Raw genomic sequence first — 18619 nt, 5'->3', positions numbered from 1 at the left:
GCTAATACTTGCATGTGAGCTAGTACTAATTCATATACTCATTTGCACTAAATTCTCAAGAGAAAGGCCATAACTGGTGTTGCATTTGCATTTTCTTAGTAAAGATGCATTTGTTACTAACGTTTTCTCTCTTCAGGAGCTTAATGTTGGCTTCCCCAATACATTAACCTGTGGTGACGGTTTCCCAAAACTGGAATGCAAATGAAATGTTGCTGCACCACTAGTAAAAACGTCAGGGGGTATGGTGATAATAGAAACTATAGTTGTTTAGCATGCACTGTAAACACCTGTGGACATGAGCCCCAAGATACACAACTGACAGAGATATCTGTAAAATATATCCTTATATATGGCAAGTTTGTCACCCCAGTATAATTTATATTTGGATATTTGTGGGGCAGTGATGTCACCTGTGTCACATGATTCGTTCTGAAAGATTTCCGGGATGGAATGCATTCGTGAAAATATGGAAATGAGGATCCCCTAATGTAATATATAATTATAGGTATTAAAAGTTACCTTGCCGTTCTATACGTCACATGCTTTTCTAAGGCCATGAAACTTTTTGGTGACTTCTAATATCTTTATTTTTTTCAGAAAGGTCCCACGGACTGTTTTCTCCAGCTCTCGTACCCAGCAGGCATGTAAACTATACCGCCAATTTCCAGTCACGGGAACTAAGCACTTTTTACCGCCATAGCAGGCGCAGATAGGTAACACCAGACACAAGGTTGGTCTAGTCGCAGAACTGAAGAATTTATTAAGCCATTACTAAAATTATAGTAACACATCAACCACAAGTTGACAGACTATATAGAAATCAAAAGAAAATGAGAGGCTTCCAAACAAAATTGGATCCTAAAATGCAAATGGAAGACAGGATTAGCCTGCTGTACCAGCTACACCCACTTCCTCACCCGCCTCACCAGTTTTTGCCTGAATACAGGCATACTGTATTGAAGTGCACACTAAACAGGACAAGCAGCCATTTTAAAGGCTGAACCACCATAAGAAAGCAGCCTACTACTGACATCATCCAGCATTAAGTGATGAAGCACTAGGAACTAGAGACATCACTAAGGCATTAGGTATCTTCTGCCCTATATCTTATTAATGTCCCTAGTCCCAACTGAATTGATAGGCTGAATTCTAATGAATATTGGTTCAGCACACAAAATGGCTGCCTCCACTTTGCGTAAGCGACCGGTGCACTTTAAGACTGTTATTTGAGCTCTGAGCATGCACTAAACACTTTGCGAGAGAATATTAAGGGTCACATTGATTCATGAATGATTCAGGAATGGACTTACCTTTTCACATAAAGATCAAATTTGATGCTGTTTACATTTTCTAACCTCTGGCAGACAAATCGTAGGCCGAGCGAGAGCTAAAACAGACCAGAAACCTGTAAGGTCAGGATTTTCACAGGGTAAGTAGCATAACTGGACGTCCTCTGAAGTCAGACACATCAACAATGCGCTTTTCTAGTACTAAAATACTACAGACCTGTGTGTTGTGTGAAAGGTTACTTGCTTAATAAACTAGAATTATTTTTACTGAACAGAACAGGGTTCATCAATAGTGGTGGCAGCCATTTTGTGGGTCGAACCAATATTCAGTCGATTACTTCACTAGGAATTAGTGATATCACTGAGGCATGTAGCACTTTGTGTCACTGGTGCACTTCCTTTGTCACCGGCTCCTAGTGAGTTGATAGACTTCATACTCAGTCATTATTGTTTTTCAACACACAAAATGGCTCCCCCAGTGTGTAGGCAACAAAATTCATATATTTCCTAAAGGTATTTAAATATTTATAACCCACAAATCATTTTGGATTTCACTTACATTAGTTCCGGCAACCATAGGGTTTCCAAGGTCGCACACCACCATCCGAGAGTCATTTTCCATTTTGTATTCGCAATTAAGTTGTCGCAGATCCTACGGAAACAAATAATACACAACGACGGTTTAATTCTGAGACCTATTCATCTGCCAGGGATGATTACTTCACAACATTGCTGAAATTGAAATTTACCTCAAAATTTTAATTTTCTGCCATGAGAGTAAAATACAGTTTTTGGAGTTAACCTAACAATCCACTGCTGTTCTGATAAAATTTAATGTATTACTACACTTCTTTAATACAGTGTCCTCATAGGATCTTTTCAGAGCTTTAATTGGTGCCAGGCTAATTGCCTGCAGACCAGACTCTGGCATTCCATTTGTACAGCAGAGGAGCAGCCTAAATAAGCTGGGGTTAGGATGGCCCTTCTCATTGTACTCTAGGGCCAAACTAGCATCATTTTAGTACAAAAATGACAGTTATAATATGATTGATTGTTAAAATTTATAGTACATTTTTCATGAGCTCCAATTGTCATAAATGCCCCCCTGCCATTATGTCGACTGACTTTCGTATGTACAAAGACAGCCATCTTTAATGTAATATTTATCATTTCAGTCCCTCAAGTTACTTTAGACCCACACAAGTAGGCAAATTGATGGACAATCGGTGCTTGTTCTCACAGAATTGCCTCCACTTCTCTTCATAAATGACCTATTTACATAAGAGCAATGCTTCAATATATAAATGTTGTTTCTGTGCTTGGTCCTCCTAAACAAAATGGTGGACAGTAAACAAAATGGTGGGCAGTAATTTCTTATAGCTTACAGGTGGAACAGTTACAATGCTATTTACAGAGCATCATAAACATATGAAGTATTTTCTTTTCTAATTTTAGGCAATATATATAAATTATATTTTTAATATATTTTCCCCTAAGGTCTAATTTATTTTTAGCTGCAGTATCCCTGTAGAGGATTGTTATGTTAAAAAAAAAGAATGAAAACATATGATAGGGGTGGGTCACTTCACACACCCCAGAAATATCCTCTCTGTAAACGATAATATCCTATGTTTTCATAACTAACAGGATATAGCTGACGATGAACTTGAAAAGATAGGATATGATGTTTAAATGAAGTGTCCTTCAGTGCCAGATGTCTGCCCTGTGGTGTTCAGACCCTCTCTGGCAGAGAGAGGTCTACGCCTGCAACCTGCGTTCTCTGGGGTCTCATGTTCAAAGCGCTGCTGCCATTACCTCCATGTTGCGCTCGATGCCCACGTAATCTGCCTCCGCTGGTATGTTAACATGGAGCTCAGCTTCATAAGCCCCTTCTCCTTCATTCCTTGCATTTATGATGAACATGATGTGGTTCTCGTCTCCCATAATTAGCTGCTTCTTATCCCTATAAAATGTGATATTAAAAGTGAAAAAAAAAAGTACAGCATATAATGTAAAACAAAACAGTTTATGATACATACAATCATTGACTCTGTAATGCATGTTAAAATACACTATACTGATATCTGGGGGTATATTTACTAAACTGCGGGTTTTAAAAAGTGGAGATGTTGCATATAGCAAACAATAAGATTCTAGCTGTCTTTTTGTAGAATGTTCTAAATAAATGGTAACTAGAATCTGATTGGTTGCTATTGGCAACAACTCCACTTTTTTAAACCCGCAGTTTAGTAAACATGCCTCCTAATCTGTTTATACCTCAATTTACAATTGCTTTAAATTTTGATTCCATTTTAAAGTATCAAATAAAGTTATATATAAAACGCATATAACAATTTGCAATCAACACCAGGGGGTAAATGTATGAATCTCCGGATTCTTCATCTCCGGCGTGTTCAGCCTCTTCAGCGCTTAAATTTAAAGCGGCGCTGCCTTGTAAAGGGAAGTTTCCCTTTACAATGCAGCGCCGCTTTAAATTTAAGCGCTGAAGAGGCTGAACACGCCGGAGATGAAGAATCCGGAGATTCGTACATTTACCCCCAGAAGTGACATAAATACTGGTTCAGTCCCTTCGAAAGCTGAATGCTGTGTACATTTTTGGGTGGAAATAACGTTAGATCGAGAGTTTTGGAAAGGTAACAAAGGCCCAGGCTTAGGTCGGCCGAATTGTGTAGGCATGCCTCTCAATATCAATCAATAATCATTTGTAAGTGGTAGATGGAGGTGATATGAAATGTGGGGCTATGGAAACGGGATAATAGGGAATTGAATGGGTATGGAAGGAAAAACCTCCTAACATGGCAAAAAATTTAAATTAATAAATTAAAACAAAGGCTAAATTCTTTAACTAAATTGTCTGCCAGGTTTTGTGCTAACCTTATTCCAACATAAGAAAAATTACAATTCCTGTTCCGCAAAGTCTCTTTCTGTTCAGTTTAAATAATTACTGCGCTATCCTAGTGAATAAACATAGGAAATATTTGGAAGCATTTATAAAAACTGGTGCACATTAGGTGCTGTAGCCCAGATCTACCAGGTATTTGCATTCATTTTCCAAAATCTATTAGAAAAATCACTGCTGGAACCTGACAGCTTGTTTGGATCTATCACCATCATCAACTTTGATTTATATAGCGCCAGCAAATTCCATAGCGCTGTACAATTGGATCTGTAGCACCTTTTACACTTATTCCTGCGCACCGGTTTTCACACACGTCCCAAATGTTAGTCATAGGAATTTTAATGGTTAAATCATTTCAACGATTAATTAACGTCTCCAGATTTTGAGTTCTGTGCACCTTTTAAAATGTCTGAGTTAGGAAAACAGATCAAAGTAAATATTTGTAAAGAAAAGAATATCCATATGGTAAATTCTCATGGCCTTATGTTCCAATTCGACATAGGGCGTTGTATCGTGAAGCTGTTTTTGTGGCTCTTAACACTATGGGAATCCACACAGCGATATTTCAAAGCACTATCGAATCCTTGCCAGGAATGTTTGAGGGGTATGTCAAGGGACAAAATCTGCTTTGAAGTTGTACGAGACAGCGATGAGGGGCTTCCTACCATTTCTCCACATGATCAGTTCAGGATGAGAAGGACAAAACTATTTTCCAGCGTTTCACATAAGCAATGTGTTTCTCCTTGAGAACATGCTCTAGATTTATAACCATTTCTGGGCACTGAGTCACCAGCAGCCTGATTTTGGGTTCATGTTGGCAGAATTAATAAGCTGACGTGCCTTGGTTCACAGTTGTATGTGGGTGACATTGGAGAAAAAGGGGCAGTAAGGGAATAGACACCAAGGAGTATATTTACTAAACTGCGGGTTTGAAAAAGTGGAGATGTTGCCTATAGCAACCACTCAGATTCTAGCTGTCATTTTGCAGAATGAACTAAATAAATGATAACTAGAATCTGATTGGTTGCCATAGGCAACATCTCCACTTTTTCAGGCCCGCAGTTTAGCAAATATACAACAAGAGGAATTTCCCTGGACGATTGCAGCACAATTTTAGCCAAATTGTATGTTTTAATTAACAACCCCCACTGGAGCCAGTCTTTGCAGATGTAGGGTATACATTGTAGACCCCTTATCCCACTGGTGGGGATGTGGCTATTGCCATAGAGAATGTGGCTAAACTCACAGAGGGGATCACTTTGATCCATGCGGTCACCCCCCCGCAGGCTGTACTGCAACAACGCTGGAGCCCGCAGAAAAACTGTTTCAGCACACAGATCCCAGGATGCCACTAAGGGGAAGGAGCAGCCCTGTAAAATTACAATGGTCACCACTCAGTTAATTTATAAAAAGAAAAAGCCATGAGTAGGGCATTCAGCGAGGGGTCCTCTGTGGAGGTACCAATGGCTCTCCTCAGAAGCCAGCCCTGCCTGTCCCCCCATCTACCAGGACTGTCATCCACAGTTCAGGAGAACTCATTATCACCAGTGCTGCACTAGATCAACCACAGGTCTAAGGAAAGGCTCAGTGTTAAGCTGGGTACACACTACAGGGTTTTCGTACAATAATCGGCTCAACCAGCCGACATACGACCGCTCGTTCAAAAAGTCGGGTCAGTGTGTGCAGTGAAAGTCTGCCCAAATGGACGATTGTCGCCTCATTTGGTTGGTCGTACCGTTAAATATTTTAGTTCCAATCTCGTTTCCGTTGTGTAGTGTGTATACATTTCTGACCAATGTTGCTTCAGTGTGTACGAAATTGCAATCATTGCTCACAACAACATGGCTGGAAAAAGTCGCTAAAGGGTCCGCTCTTCCCTTTATCATCTAAAACAAGGCTAGTGTGTATGCAGTCCATGGACTGAGTGATCGGACCACCGATCGCATTTAAAATCGATCGGCATAAAAAGTTGGTGGAAAATTCTGTAGTGTGTACCCAGCTTTAGTTTCTGACACAGATGCTTTTAATACATAGCCACCACTCAGAAACGAACGCAGCGCTGCTTGTATTTATAACCCGCGGCTGTCAGCACAGACAGAACACCACAAGCAGAGCTGGAGGGGGCGAGTTCTCCTGAACGGGGGCTGTTCCAGACAGGGGACACCTATAGTTCTGCTAGGAGGGTGGGTACCCACTGAAATGTACTATTTGGCTCTAATTATCCTCTAAGCATTCTCCTGGTCACTGAGCATACACTCTAAGCCAAGGAAGGGTCAACAACATCTGGGGACAGGGATGAAAATAATATATATATAACAAAATAGAAACAGAGCTGGCGCTCTCAGTCATAGATAATCAAAAATATATATATAATCAAAACAATAAAAAAATAAAAATAAAATGTGAACTGAAAAAAAAGTTCCAACTTCCTATATGTTCAGTTCACTTTTTTTCAGTTCACTTTTTATATTTTTTTTTTTATTGTTTTGATTATATATATTTTTGATTGTTTTTGATTATCTATGACTAAGAGAGCCAGCTCTGTTTCTATTTTGTTATATATTTGTTTCACTTTTACATCATTGCGCATGGATTATGTGTATGTAAACAGAGGGCTGCCCACAGTTGGTCTGTGCAGAACAGCAGATATACCAGAATCATTTTTGTTTTATGAAAAGAATATACCTTCTGGGCGGCAGCTAGAAATAAGAGAAGCCCATTATTGAGGGGGCTTTAGAGTTTGTAACATACTTACCAACTTTTTCCAGTTGGTGTCTGGGAGACTCTCTGTTGCAGGTGGGCGTGTGGGGGGCGGGACTCCGAAATCTCGTCATTTGGGCCCCGCCCCCACGACGTAATGACGCAAAACGCGTCATTTGACAGCGGGGGCGGGGCCAAATGCCGCGATTCACGGAGAATCGCTGCGTTTTGGCCCTAATGTGGGCAGAAGCAGGAGATTGCCACACTCTCCCGGGAGTCCGGGAGACCCACTCGAAATGCGGGAGTCTCTCGGACATTCCGGGAGAGTTGGCAAGTATGGTTTGTAATAGTTGATGGATGCAATATCTTTCACAAGCAGTGGTTCAGTAATCATAGAACTCTGTGTACAGCACTGCGGAACCCTAGTGACGTCTTATAAATAAAAGATAAAACTAATAATAATAGACAAGATACAACACCGCCACAAATGCAGACTATTACAGGTACTACAGTCTATTGCTAGTGCTGCTGTATATAGCTGTGTGTGATCTCTTATGAACTTAACACACCCTGGTATAAAACATCTATATTTTCATAGTATCAGGAAGATATAATTTATAAAACATATAGTAAATGGGGGTCTATTGAATAATATGCCACAATATGCACAAATGTGCTGTAATCAATAGCAATTGACTGGAAGGGCATGCTTGGACTTGTAGTCCCACAACAGACAAAAAAAGCCGCAGGTCATCTACGTCTGCTTTACAGCTAAAGATAGACAAAGAGTTCAAATGAAAATGTTTATTAATAGTCGTGCACGGCACAATACAGTGTTCCTAGAGCTTGTTCTTAATTATTTCCTTTACAGCAACGTGAAGCCAATTAAATATGTTTATTTTGGTGTTCTGTGGCCGGATTACAGTGGACGGGGACTTAATAATTACTTAAATGCTCCTAACTTTTAGTCCTCTAAATAGATACATCCCTTTGTATTCAAATGTTTATCTAAATCAGGAAACGGCATGATTGCAAACATGTATTCAGTCCCACAGAAGACCAGACTGTAAGTCTCCCCTACAGTGTGTGTCTCTTATAATGACTATGGTTAAATAACCCAATAATCATAGTATATGGAATGAATAACCGGTAATACAGACAGATCATTTGTAGTCTAAATGATAATATTTAGTGTGAATTAAGACTTCCTAATTAACCGCCTATGAACTTAAATTCTTTGTGGAGACAGAGCTCGGTTGTGTATTTGTTTTAGCTGACATATACAAACAATCACAATTAAATCTGAATATATACAGTAGGCCCCCAGAACTTTAACAAATTCAAACAAATTCAGATAAATCTTGGGTTCAATGTGCGTACATTTGGGGCCTGATTCATAAGGCATGTATGTGCCATATTTTGCGCAAAATTGCACTGTGCATGTCCAGGAACCAACCATATGCCTGAGAACGCAGCAACGTCCAATTCATCTGTGAGCAAAAAAAGGGCCCTTACTACAGTCTACAATTTCATGGGCGGAAAGGGACTTGGCGAATGCCCGTAATCAATGTACGTAATCAGTGTGCCAAGCTCGAGTGCACGCAGCAGCGTCCATCTCTCAGGTACGTGCTTTTCTGTCGTATCACTTGCACCAACTACAGGTCAGGTGTAAGTGCCGATTAATAATGATGACGGCTATCTATGCAGCTAGAACATGTGTTTGTAATCAGGAGCAACTGAAAAATGTATTTTATGTACAGTAGATATTAAGGACATCATAATAAATGTATTTTATGGGTGTAAAAAACGAAAAAAAACCACTTTTTTTGTTTTTAAATGTTTTGCAATTAGTGACCGTATGATTAACAGGTGGCATTAATAGAATTTTTTTATGTGTGTTCTTTTGGGGCTTTAGATTCCACATGTGTATTTGATGTACCTTACAGTGTCTGTTAGAGCAGATGGTACCTAGACCCGTATTCATCAACAGACGTATCTTTACTTTGGCTTCTTGTTGAATACGGACGTGCGTATGCCTGATTTCTGTGCGTTTTTAAAAACGCAGTACGTTCAATAAATCAGGCCCTTGGTCTTTGTCTCTTTTTCAACGGGCTTGACGTCTATTGTTTTCTTTTTAAAATAAATACCGGTACATTTCACTAACAAAACTTTCCCAAATCAGTGGAACATTTCATGGTGTGCTGTAATTTCCATTTTAAACAAACATCACAGTTTGGGGTCTTGCGTAGATTATAATAGCTTTCCCTCCATTCTTTTCCTATGCATGCGTTCTATTAGAAATCAATCAACTGGTGTATGTTTATTTGGACTTACGATCTAGCTGAAAGTTTCAGGTCAGGAATGCACATATTGTCATCTCCGCAGTCCACAAGAATGTGTGCCTGAGGTTGAGGAAAACACGAGACGGTGACTAGTTTTTCTAAAGAAAATAATTTATTTTGGCAGTTCTTAAAATGAAACGAACATCTTTACCAAACATTGATCCCCCCCAACATACACAAAAGAACATTCTAGTCTTCAACAAATCATAGGAGTATCTTGCCAATTGAAAAAATGCCTGTTTGAAAAAGTGGAGATGTTGCCTATGGCAACCAATCAGATTCTAGCTGTCATTTTGTAGAATGTACTAAATAAATGGCAGCTAGATTCTGATTGGTTGCTATAGACAACATCTCCACTTTTTCAAACCTGCAGTTTAGTAAATATACCCCCTAGTGTTTATAGCAAACAGTTGCAGGTAGGAAATGGAACATGTGCTAACATTGCATATAGGTGCAATAACTATAGCAACCGTTACGCTTGTTTTCATTGGATATCTTGTACTGGGCAAGCAAAAGCTAATTGCTGATTGGTTGCCGCTGTTCAGTGGAAATTTAGATCGAAATGCCATGTTAGTAAATGAGGCATTTTGTGCCTATTTTGGACATTCAAGGTTTTCAGAAGTGGATTGAGGGGTCTAATTACAAAGGTGCAACAAGCCATACAAATGGAGAAAACGGCGGTTTTTTCAGTAAAATGGGCATCGCATCTCATTGCGTTATTTACAAAGGGTCCAGTGATCTATAACTCATTTGACAATGCTGAGCGCAGACCCTGAATTCGCACACAACGTTTGTCTTCTATGGTCTCTCTGATTCAAAGGGAGCAAAGAGAAACTGTAAAAGAAATTGCACACTTACATAGCACACTATGCACAATGTAAAACAAATATCCCTACAGGTTTTTAACATATACATATTTTATTAGAAACCAGCAGAAAAGGTAAAAACAAGAAATTATAACTTTAATATAAACTTGAGAATATATTTTAAATTTGTTTTGCTTTTATGTTTCCTAAATTTAGCAGACAGCAGTGGTGGATCTAGGGGCGTTAGGGGCGCACACTGCTTGTGATCTTCTGCATTGTACAGCAGACTGCAGTGGTGGATCTAGGGGCGCACACTGCTTGTGATCTTGTGCATTGTACAGCAGACTGCAGTGGTGGATGTAGGAGCGCACACTGCTTGTGATCTTGTGCATTGTACAGCAGACTGCAGTGGTGGATCTAGGGGCGCACACTGCTTGTGATCTTCTGCATTGTACAGGAGACTGCAGTAAATAATGTCTTTATGTATATTCTTTCCCATTTAATTGTCTCCCATCTTATCCTATTTTAGGAATCCTTGCCTGGGGGGAACTATAAACCACTGGAGTCACGTTCTGTCTGCAGCCTTTACTGCAAAATAAATCTGCAACTTCTTATTTTGGTCCTCACTATTAAATTTGACTCTCTGTAGGCACCTATAATATATAATTATAGAGTTAATAACAAACCCCCATGTAGGTCCCACATGTGGTCATTCACAGAGGCGGGACTAGCGAGCTGTGGCCCCTGTGCAGGGAGACGGGGAGGGTGGATCTGGGGCCTCCCACCCTCTGCATCTCCCATGCAGCGGGCCCCGTTGTCTCCATGGGCCTCGGTGCACAACACCTGCCTGTCAGACGCCGTCCTGCTTCTGCCTCCAGACGGGCGCCTGCCTCCATGCGATGTCTGCGTCCCGTTGCTTAGGTACGCTATTCTTGTTCCATTCGCATGCGTACGCTGAGTTTGGCATCTGTTGCTTAGCAACTTGACGCTGTTCCTGTTCACTATCCATACGCATGCGCAAGGCTTCCCGGTCCGTCGCACTGTGATTAGTTGGCGATTAGTTGCGTTTTTTTCCTGCCGATTGCAGCAGCACCTATCAGGGATCTCTGTCATCTATTTAAGGAGCATCCTGACGCCATTTGCTTGCCAGAGTATTTGGTCTTCAGCCTTGCTCCAGCGTTTGTTCCTGTGTTTGCCTATTTGGATTCTGACCCAGCTTGTTCCTGGCTCCTCTTTTAGTTTTTGGTTTTGGCTTAGAGTGATTCTTGGTACCGACCCAGCTTCCTGACCATTCTACTGCTTCTGATTTGGCTGTGTTCATCTCTCTGGTTTTGACCCGGCTTGCTGACCAGTCTTCGTTCTACTGCATCCATCATGCATCCTGGTGGGCTATCACCGCTGCCTCATTTATACCTCGCCAGCTAACTGATACTGAGGGCCTCAACCTGCACGTCCCTTGCAGCTAAGCCCATACCTCCTTGCGGGGGTCCCTGGTGAAAACCAGGGGCGTGTTAGACTCTGCGCCTCAGTATTCAGTAGCGCCAACTGCTGGCAGGTATCACCAACTTCATCTTCGCGACTGTGACACTGCCGCACCACCGGACATTCAGTCATTTAGACCAATCACTTCCCAAACAGATCTGTCGCTAATTTAGTCACAGTCGGGGTAGATCAAATTGTACGGATCTGGCAAATTCTGGTCAGCAGATGATCACACTCACAAGCAGATGGAATCATGATTGACAGCCCGGACTAATCAAACCGGATTGGACTTTGTCTATTATTTTCTGAGCCCATGCAAACAATGATGTCCAATCTACTGAACTGGGCTGACAAAATCATCAAAAGAGCAAAGAACAATAAATGTGATGATTTCACACACTTCCAAAGCATTGGGGAGAGTTCCCCCCTCTAACATAGTCACTGCATAAACTGTTCTACACCAACTAATATCTTGTTTGGGGATCTTTTGACAAGAAAGTGCACTATGCAACTGTGCAAATTTTCAGCTTTATTTTGACTTCTTTGACAACAGATCCAAAATTAATTTGAGTATATCCGATACTTGGTAGTACGATGCTTGAGGCAATACCATGCACAGGTATAATAATATAATGTAACATACCTGTTCCTGTAGGCGCGCTTCCTTATAGCGATTTAATATCGGTTTTAGGTCTTGGTCACCCAAGAAGACGGATTCGTCCAAACTGTAATTAAGGTTCACAGTGATTGGAGTCAGCTTATCTCGAAATTCAGATTCTTCCTGTAGGAAAACAAGAAATCAGCAAAACAATCTAGGAAACAATCTAGGAAGGAAAGTTAACTATTTAGAGACTAAGGGCTAGATTTACTAAGCTGCGGGTTTGAAAAAGTGGGGATGTTGCCTATAACAACCAATCAGATTCTAGCTGTCATTTTGTAGAAGATACTAAATAAATGAAAGCTAGAATCTGATTGGTTGCTATAGGCAACATCCCCACTTTTTCAAACCCGCAGCTTAGTAAATCTAGCCCTAAGACCCCTGCAATGCAGCACCCGTGTGGCAGTCAACAATTAGCACCATCATTTGTGACACAGAACCCAGGAAAATGGCAATATGATCATTTGATTTTTGGCTATTGATAAGGTAAATATGATAATTAGAAATTTCTAATGAGATCATTAGCAAAATATGCATATTTTTTAATTTTAAACAGTATATTAAACAATCACATATGGATGATGCCGCCCTTAACGTCTCATGGATTAGAATGAGACAAACTGCATGATAATAGGTTGTCTGCGTGTTCCAATGTCGTGTTGTCTATAGTTTATAAGTATAAAAATAGCTCTTGTTTAACCGATGTATTTTCATCTATAAATATTGGTGTTTATTACAGCCCACGTCAGAACTTACTCTGAGATAAACAACAAAGTTCTGGCACTGGGTGAGTTTATCCTTTCCCACTGTCAGATCAAACGCGAGGTGTGAGTCACCGTGGTCCAGGAAGAGTGTTCGCTTCACAGCGCCCCTCTGCTTCAGCCAATCCAGCTCCAGCTCAGCGTTCAGGACTGTATAGAGACATACAAAGCAAATCATCATTAAGATGTGCCTTTATTCTAATTCAGGAGAAAACATATTTAGCTTTGAGTACCACCCAGGTCTTGGCAAGTAATTAAACCCTTCTCCACCCCTCTTTAAAAAATGGCATCCCACAAAAGATAATCTTAATTTTTGCTGCAAAAGCAGGTGGACTAACCTGTCTAATGCACATTCAGCGGGGAACATCCCCAATCCTGCAAACTCTTCCTATTAGCCCATACCTCCCAACTGTCCTGATTTCAGCGAGACAGTCCCGATATTAGAGCTCTGTCCCACTGTGCCACCCAGGGACCTGTTTGTCCCGTGGGCAGGAATGTTGGGGGAAGGGAGGTATGTAATGGGCAGTCAGGCATCAGCATTACAGTGCTAGGCAGCCCTCTGAAGGTGTTGCCATGCCAACATGGCGACGTGACCGAGCCCTCATTTTGTATTGGCCACACCCCCTGTTCCCCTGGTGGGGATAGATATGTTGGGAGATACTTTGGCTTGTGCAAATGTTTGGACCCCCCGCAGACAGGGCCAGCTTGGCCTGTAAAGCCATGTGCTTTCCCATAAAAATTCTGCAAAAGTAGGCACATGACAAGACTGAAGAGAGCTGATGAGCTGCACATAACTTCTTAGCTTCCTTTACAGCAGGGGTCAGGGAACTTTTTTACCTTTTACCCCCAAATATATTTAGATACGCCGGCGTTACCCCCTTGATTTGAAAGGAAGGAAATCATATATTAATTATTGGAATCCAAAATTGTATTGAATCTATTCAAAATTTCTTTGAAAGCTTCAACTTCAAAACTTCAGGTTTTGGAGAAATGATGTTGCTTCATTTTTGATACAAGAGCATCAATATTGGGGCATTTTGATGTCAGAGCAATTTGGATACAGTCTTCAGCGTCCATTTGATTTCTCTTCTTTGCTTTTATGTTCGTTAGAGTGGAAAATCCTCGTTCCCAAAGGTAGGTTGTTGCAAAAGGCAGCAACTTTTTGACTGCCTCCTCATGTGCAATTTTGAATGCCTTTGCAGCTGTTGACATCCAAAAATATGACAGATCTGCTTTGTTTTCAAATGCAATACGTGGTTCATTATTGCATCGAAGCTCAAGAAGTGCCTCTGCCAACCCTGGAGGCTCTTCTGGCACAACAGCAATTTCACATTTAAAGGGGTCTACAGTCCAACTGACAGCATGTGAATCGGCAGCATTACCCCCAGGAATTAAATTTTTACCCCATTTGGGGTAATTTACCCCTGTTCCCTGACCTCTGCTTTACAGAGACTTTTCCCCTTTCATATAACCAGTAAGAATGAGTGTGAAACTTGCTACATGTCATTTTCTACAAGGCTGTGGTCATGTGACACTGTTGCATTGTGATTGGCTCTTTGTCCTTTGCTTGACAGGGATTGGTCTGATCCTATAGTGGGTGAGGTTTTTATCCACCCAATCTCACTACAATCAGGAAAAATTCACAACATGATAAAATAGTTAAAAGTTTGTTGGTTAAAAAGATTAATTACCTATGTTACGTGGAATGCTTTGTCCTGTCACCGATGTACAGACTCTCACAGTGAAACTGAGAAGATAAAGAACAACAAACATGACTTAAACACAACATTAACAAACTTAATTTGTTAAAATTATTAAACTGTGTTTGTTTGGGGCTACACTACTTCCTTTACAGTTTACCTGTATTATCCATTATAGTATTATTATACTTAAGTCATTCAGTAGATTGTAGGTGTTACAAAATACAGGTAAGAAATGGGGAAATTAACACAATATTTCCAGGAAGAACTTTACTTTCCAGGAAGTAACTCTTAGCAAGCAATAAGACTTTTGCTTTTATTAACCTAATTCAGTGATGGACAACCTGATATACTTCAAAGGCCGCACGCATGTCCCTCTGACCTTTAAACAGGCTGCACATTACCCTTAATTTCAAGAGCTCTTAGCAAGTCTACATTACTCATCTCAAAATGCCCTCACATGCCACTCACTTGCTCCAATATTCCATCAAAAGCCACTCAGACCTCACACTTGCTCCAAAATAGCCTCACATGCCCTTAGACAGCCACTTGCTACAAAATGCACACATATGCTCTCACATCCCACATATACTCCATGGGCCTGCCTGAGTCATTAAAGAGAGCAAGGCAAAAAAAGAGTAAATTTAATCCTGAATAAACCATGTTACAATGCAACATGGTTTTGCCAAGGTACAAAGTTACTGCTTTTTTTGCTTTGCTTAGGCCACAAAACTCTACCACATGCCAGTCAGACCTCTCCACATGCACCAACATGCCTCCTCACAAGCCACTCACCTGCCTATCAGACCCCCCCACATGCCCCTTATATGCCCACCATACCTCCCGACCTACCCATCAGACCTTCCCCACATGCACATTAACCCTCCCGAACCCTTACAGCTAGTTCTCCTAGTGACTTCTCTCATTAATGCCCGCAGAGAAAGGAGGGAGAGCATGTGTTACAGAGCACACTGCACTAGCTCCTCCTCCCCCGGTATGCTGTGTTGTGCAGCGGAGGTCATGTAACACAGAAGTCGGATGCTCATATTCAGTCTTACACTCTGGTCTATAACAAAACAGAAAATAAATCAGATAAGGAGCAGCCATCTGGGGCCTCATGTCAGGGGGCCCGGCCCGGGCCCTTGCGCCGACGATTTTTTTTTATTACTCTTTTTTTTCAAAACTAAATTTTTTTTTAATTTTTTTTATTGTAGCGGGCGGGGGGGGGGGGGGGCTCGGTTGTTGGTGGGTTGAGCAGGGTAGTTAAAAAACAAACAAACCATACTCACGCGCCGGCGTCCCTCCTCTCTGCTGCTCTGTGCTCCATTCAGACTGTCTGAATGCCGGGTGTGACGTCATCATGTCACGCCCAGCATTCAGTCAGTCTGGAGCAACGGAGCACAGAGGAGCAGAGAAGACCAAGAAAGAAGAGAGAAGAAAAGGTAAGTGAAATGAGGCACTGAGGGGTTAAAAAACGAGGGGGGCACAGATGGGTTAAAAAATGAGGTGGGGCACAGAGGGGTTAAAAAATGAGGGGGGGGCACAGAGTGTTTAAAAAATGGGGGGGCAGCATGACACAGAGGGGTTAAAAAAACGATGGGGGCACAGAGGGGTTAAAAAACGAGGGGGGCACAGAGGGTTTAAAAAACGGGGGGGGGGGGGGGGGGGGGGCAGCATGACACAGAGGGGTTAAAAAACGTAGGGGGGCATGGCACAGTGGGGTTAAAAAACGTAGGGGGGCATGGCACAGAGGGGTTAAAAAACGGGGGCAGCATGGCACAGAGGGGTTAAAAAACATTGGGGGGCATGGCACAGAGGGGTTAAAAAACAAGGGGGGTCATGGCACAGAGGGGTTAAAAAATGAGGGTAGGCATGGCACAGAGGGGTTAAAAAATGGGGGGGCATGGCACAGAGGGGTTAAAAAATGGGGGGGGCATGGCACAGAGGAGTTAAAAAATGGGGGGGGCATGGCACAGTGGGGTTAAAAAACGGGGCAGCATGGCACAGTGGGGTTAAAAAACGGGGGAGCATGGCACAGTGGGGTTAAAAAACAGGGGGGCAGCATGGCACATTGGGGTTAAAAAGGGGGAAGGCATGGCACAGTGGGATTGAAAAAGGGGGGGAGCAGCATAGTATAGTGTGATGAAGGGGAGCCAGGTGAAGGGGGCAAAAGCAGCATGGAGGGCGCAGTGTGATCATAAGGCATGGCGATGATGAAGGGGCACATTATTGTAATATTGAAGCTGGCTGGAGGAAGGCCTAATTATTAATCGTGGGTGGTATTGATTTAACACCAGGGTTGTTTGGAATTATCTAAATGTAGCCATTTTTTTTCCAAATAGGGCCCCCAGCATTCCAGGATCCAGACAAGCCGCAACTAAAGAAACATGCAGCCACAGGTGGTGAAAGTGAGAAGAAAAGGTAGGACAGAGCAGGACAGTATGTGAAATGTTGTGATTCTAGTAGTGACAATGCCAATTTTTGGTGAGTGTTGTGCCCAATGTCAGGTGCAGGCCAAGACTGAACTCTTTGTGTACACACTGCATTCTTTCTATACTACACTGTGGTGCTAGATGTCCTGAAAGTCAGGAGTGCTTGGACATATGTGACGCTCCGGCGAATTGAGAGCCTAGTGATTTTGATGTGTTAGCCACGCCCCCAATGGCGCATTTGCCATGCCCCCAAATGCATGACCACACTTCCAAAAAATTTTGGAATTGTGGTCATGCAATTGTGATTTTTTTTTTAGCATACTCGACTATAAGGGGGGGGGGGGCATGAATTTGCTGTACCAGGGTCCTGAATTCCTCTTGGCAGCCCTGCGCAGGTGGGGGCTCGTCAGGCTGCCAGTGGCCCCCGTGCAGCTTGTTGCCCACCAATGAATTAACTTCTGCTGCATGAGTCCAAGCTGATTGCTGATTGGATGCTATGGGATGCTAAACATTTTACATCTTAGTCAATCATTCCCTTATTTCCTTCACAACAAATTTGATTTAAAACTATTTGATTATCTTTAGCCAGCCTCTCCCAACAAAACAATGGAGGGTGATGTCTTAAAAGCGTTGCACAGGCAGCAGCTGTAAATTACACAACACAAAGCTGTGATAAATCCAAAAGTTACCTACAATATTAATTTGTTATAAAAATAGTACAAATGAGTCAAATGTAAATTCATAAATTAATACTATGATGAATAACAATTCTGTACACTATACTGTTTATACCACATTGTTATAAGACGCTGCTTCTACCACACTGCATATACCAAACCACTTATACCACACTGTTATACTACACTGCTTATACCTCAGTGCTTATACGACATTAACCATACAAAACTGCTTATAGCACATTGCTTATACCACACTGTGATACTACACTGCTTATACCTCAGTGCTTATACTACCACACTAACCATACATAACTGTCTATAGCACTTTGCTTAAAATACACTGTTATACTACAAAACTTAGACCACACTGTTATACTACACTACTTATAAGTAGTGTGTTCTATTAGTGTAGTATATGTAGTGTATTATAACAGTGTGTTATGAGTAGTGAAGTATAACAGTGAGGTACAAGTAGTTTAGTATAACAATGACATATAAGTAGTGCAGTATAACAATGTTGTATAAGTAGTGCAGTATAACAGAGTGGTATAAGTAGTGTAGTATAAGTAGTGTAGTATAACAGTGTGGTCTAAGTAATGCAGCATAACAGTGACATATAAGTAGTGCAGTATAACAGTGTGGTATAAGGTGTGAAGTATAACAGTGTGGTATAAGTAGTATAGTATAACAATGTGGTATAAGCAGTGTAGTATAACAGTGTGATATAAGTAGTGTAGTATAATAGTGTGGTATAAGTAGCTTAGCATAACAGTGTGGTATAAGTAGTGTAGTATAACAGTGTGGTATAGGTAGTGTAGTATAACGGTGGGGTATAAGTAGCATAGTTTA

The 18619-nt window shown here is 41.4% G+C and overlaps 1 protein-coding gene across 2 annotated transcripts in view; it reads right to left on the bottom strand.

Annotated features, from left to right (window-relative positions):
- ITGA8 (integrin subunit alpha 8) overlaps positions 1–18619 on the bottom strand; it is a 137885-nt gene that overhangs the window by 52246 nt on the left and 67020 nt on the right. For both annotated transcript variants that reach the window (XM_075211862.1, XM_075211861.1), the window contains exons 16-22: positions 14650–14705; positions 12954–13108; positions 12183–12320; positions 9244–9311; positions 3105–3252; positions 1849–1941; positions 1311–1387 (exon numbers count right to left, since the gene is read on the bottom strand). In XM_075211862.1, coding sequence (XP_075067963.1) covers positions 1311–1387; positions 1849–1941; positions 3105–3252; positions 9244–9311; positions 12183–12320; positions 12954–13108; positions 14650–14705 — 735 coding nt within the window. The remainder of the gene's footprint in view (positions 1–1310; positions 1388–1848; positions 1942–3104; positions 3253–9243; positions 9312–12182; positions 12321–12953; positions 13109–14649; positions 14706–18619) is intronic.

The sequence above is a fragment of the Mixophyes fleayi genome, chromosome 5, assembly GCF_038048845.1.
Source record: "Mixophyes fleayi isolate aMixFle1 chromosome 5, aMixFle1.hap1, whole genome shotgun sequence".
Taxonomy (NCBI): domain Eukaryota; kingdom Metazoa; phylum Chordata; class Amphibia; order Anura; family Limnodynastidae; genus Mixophyes; species Mixophyes fleayi.
The sequence above is the reverse complement of the archived record's forward strand: the minus strand, read 5'-3'. Positions and strand labels throughout refer to the sequence as shown.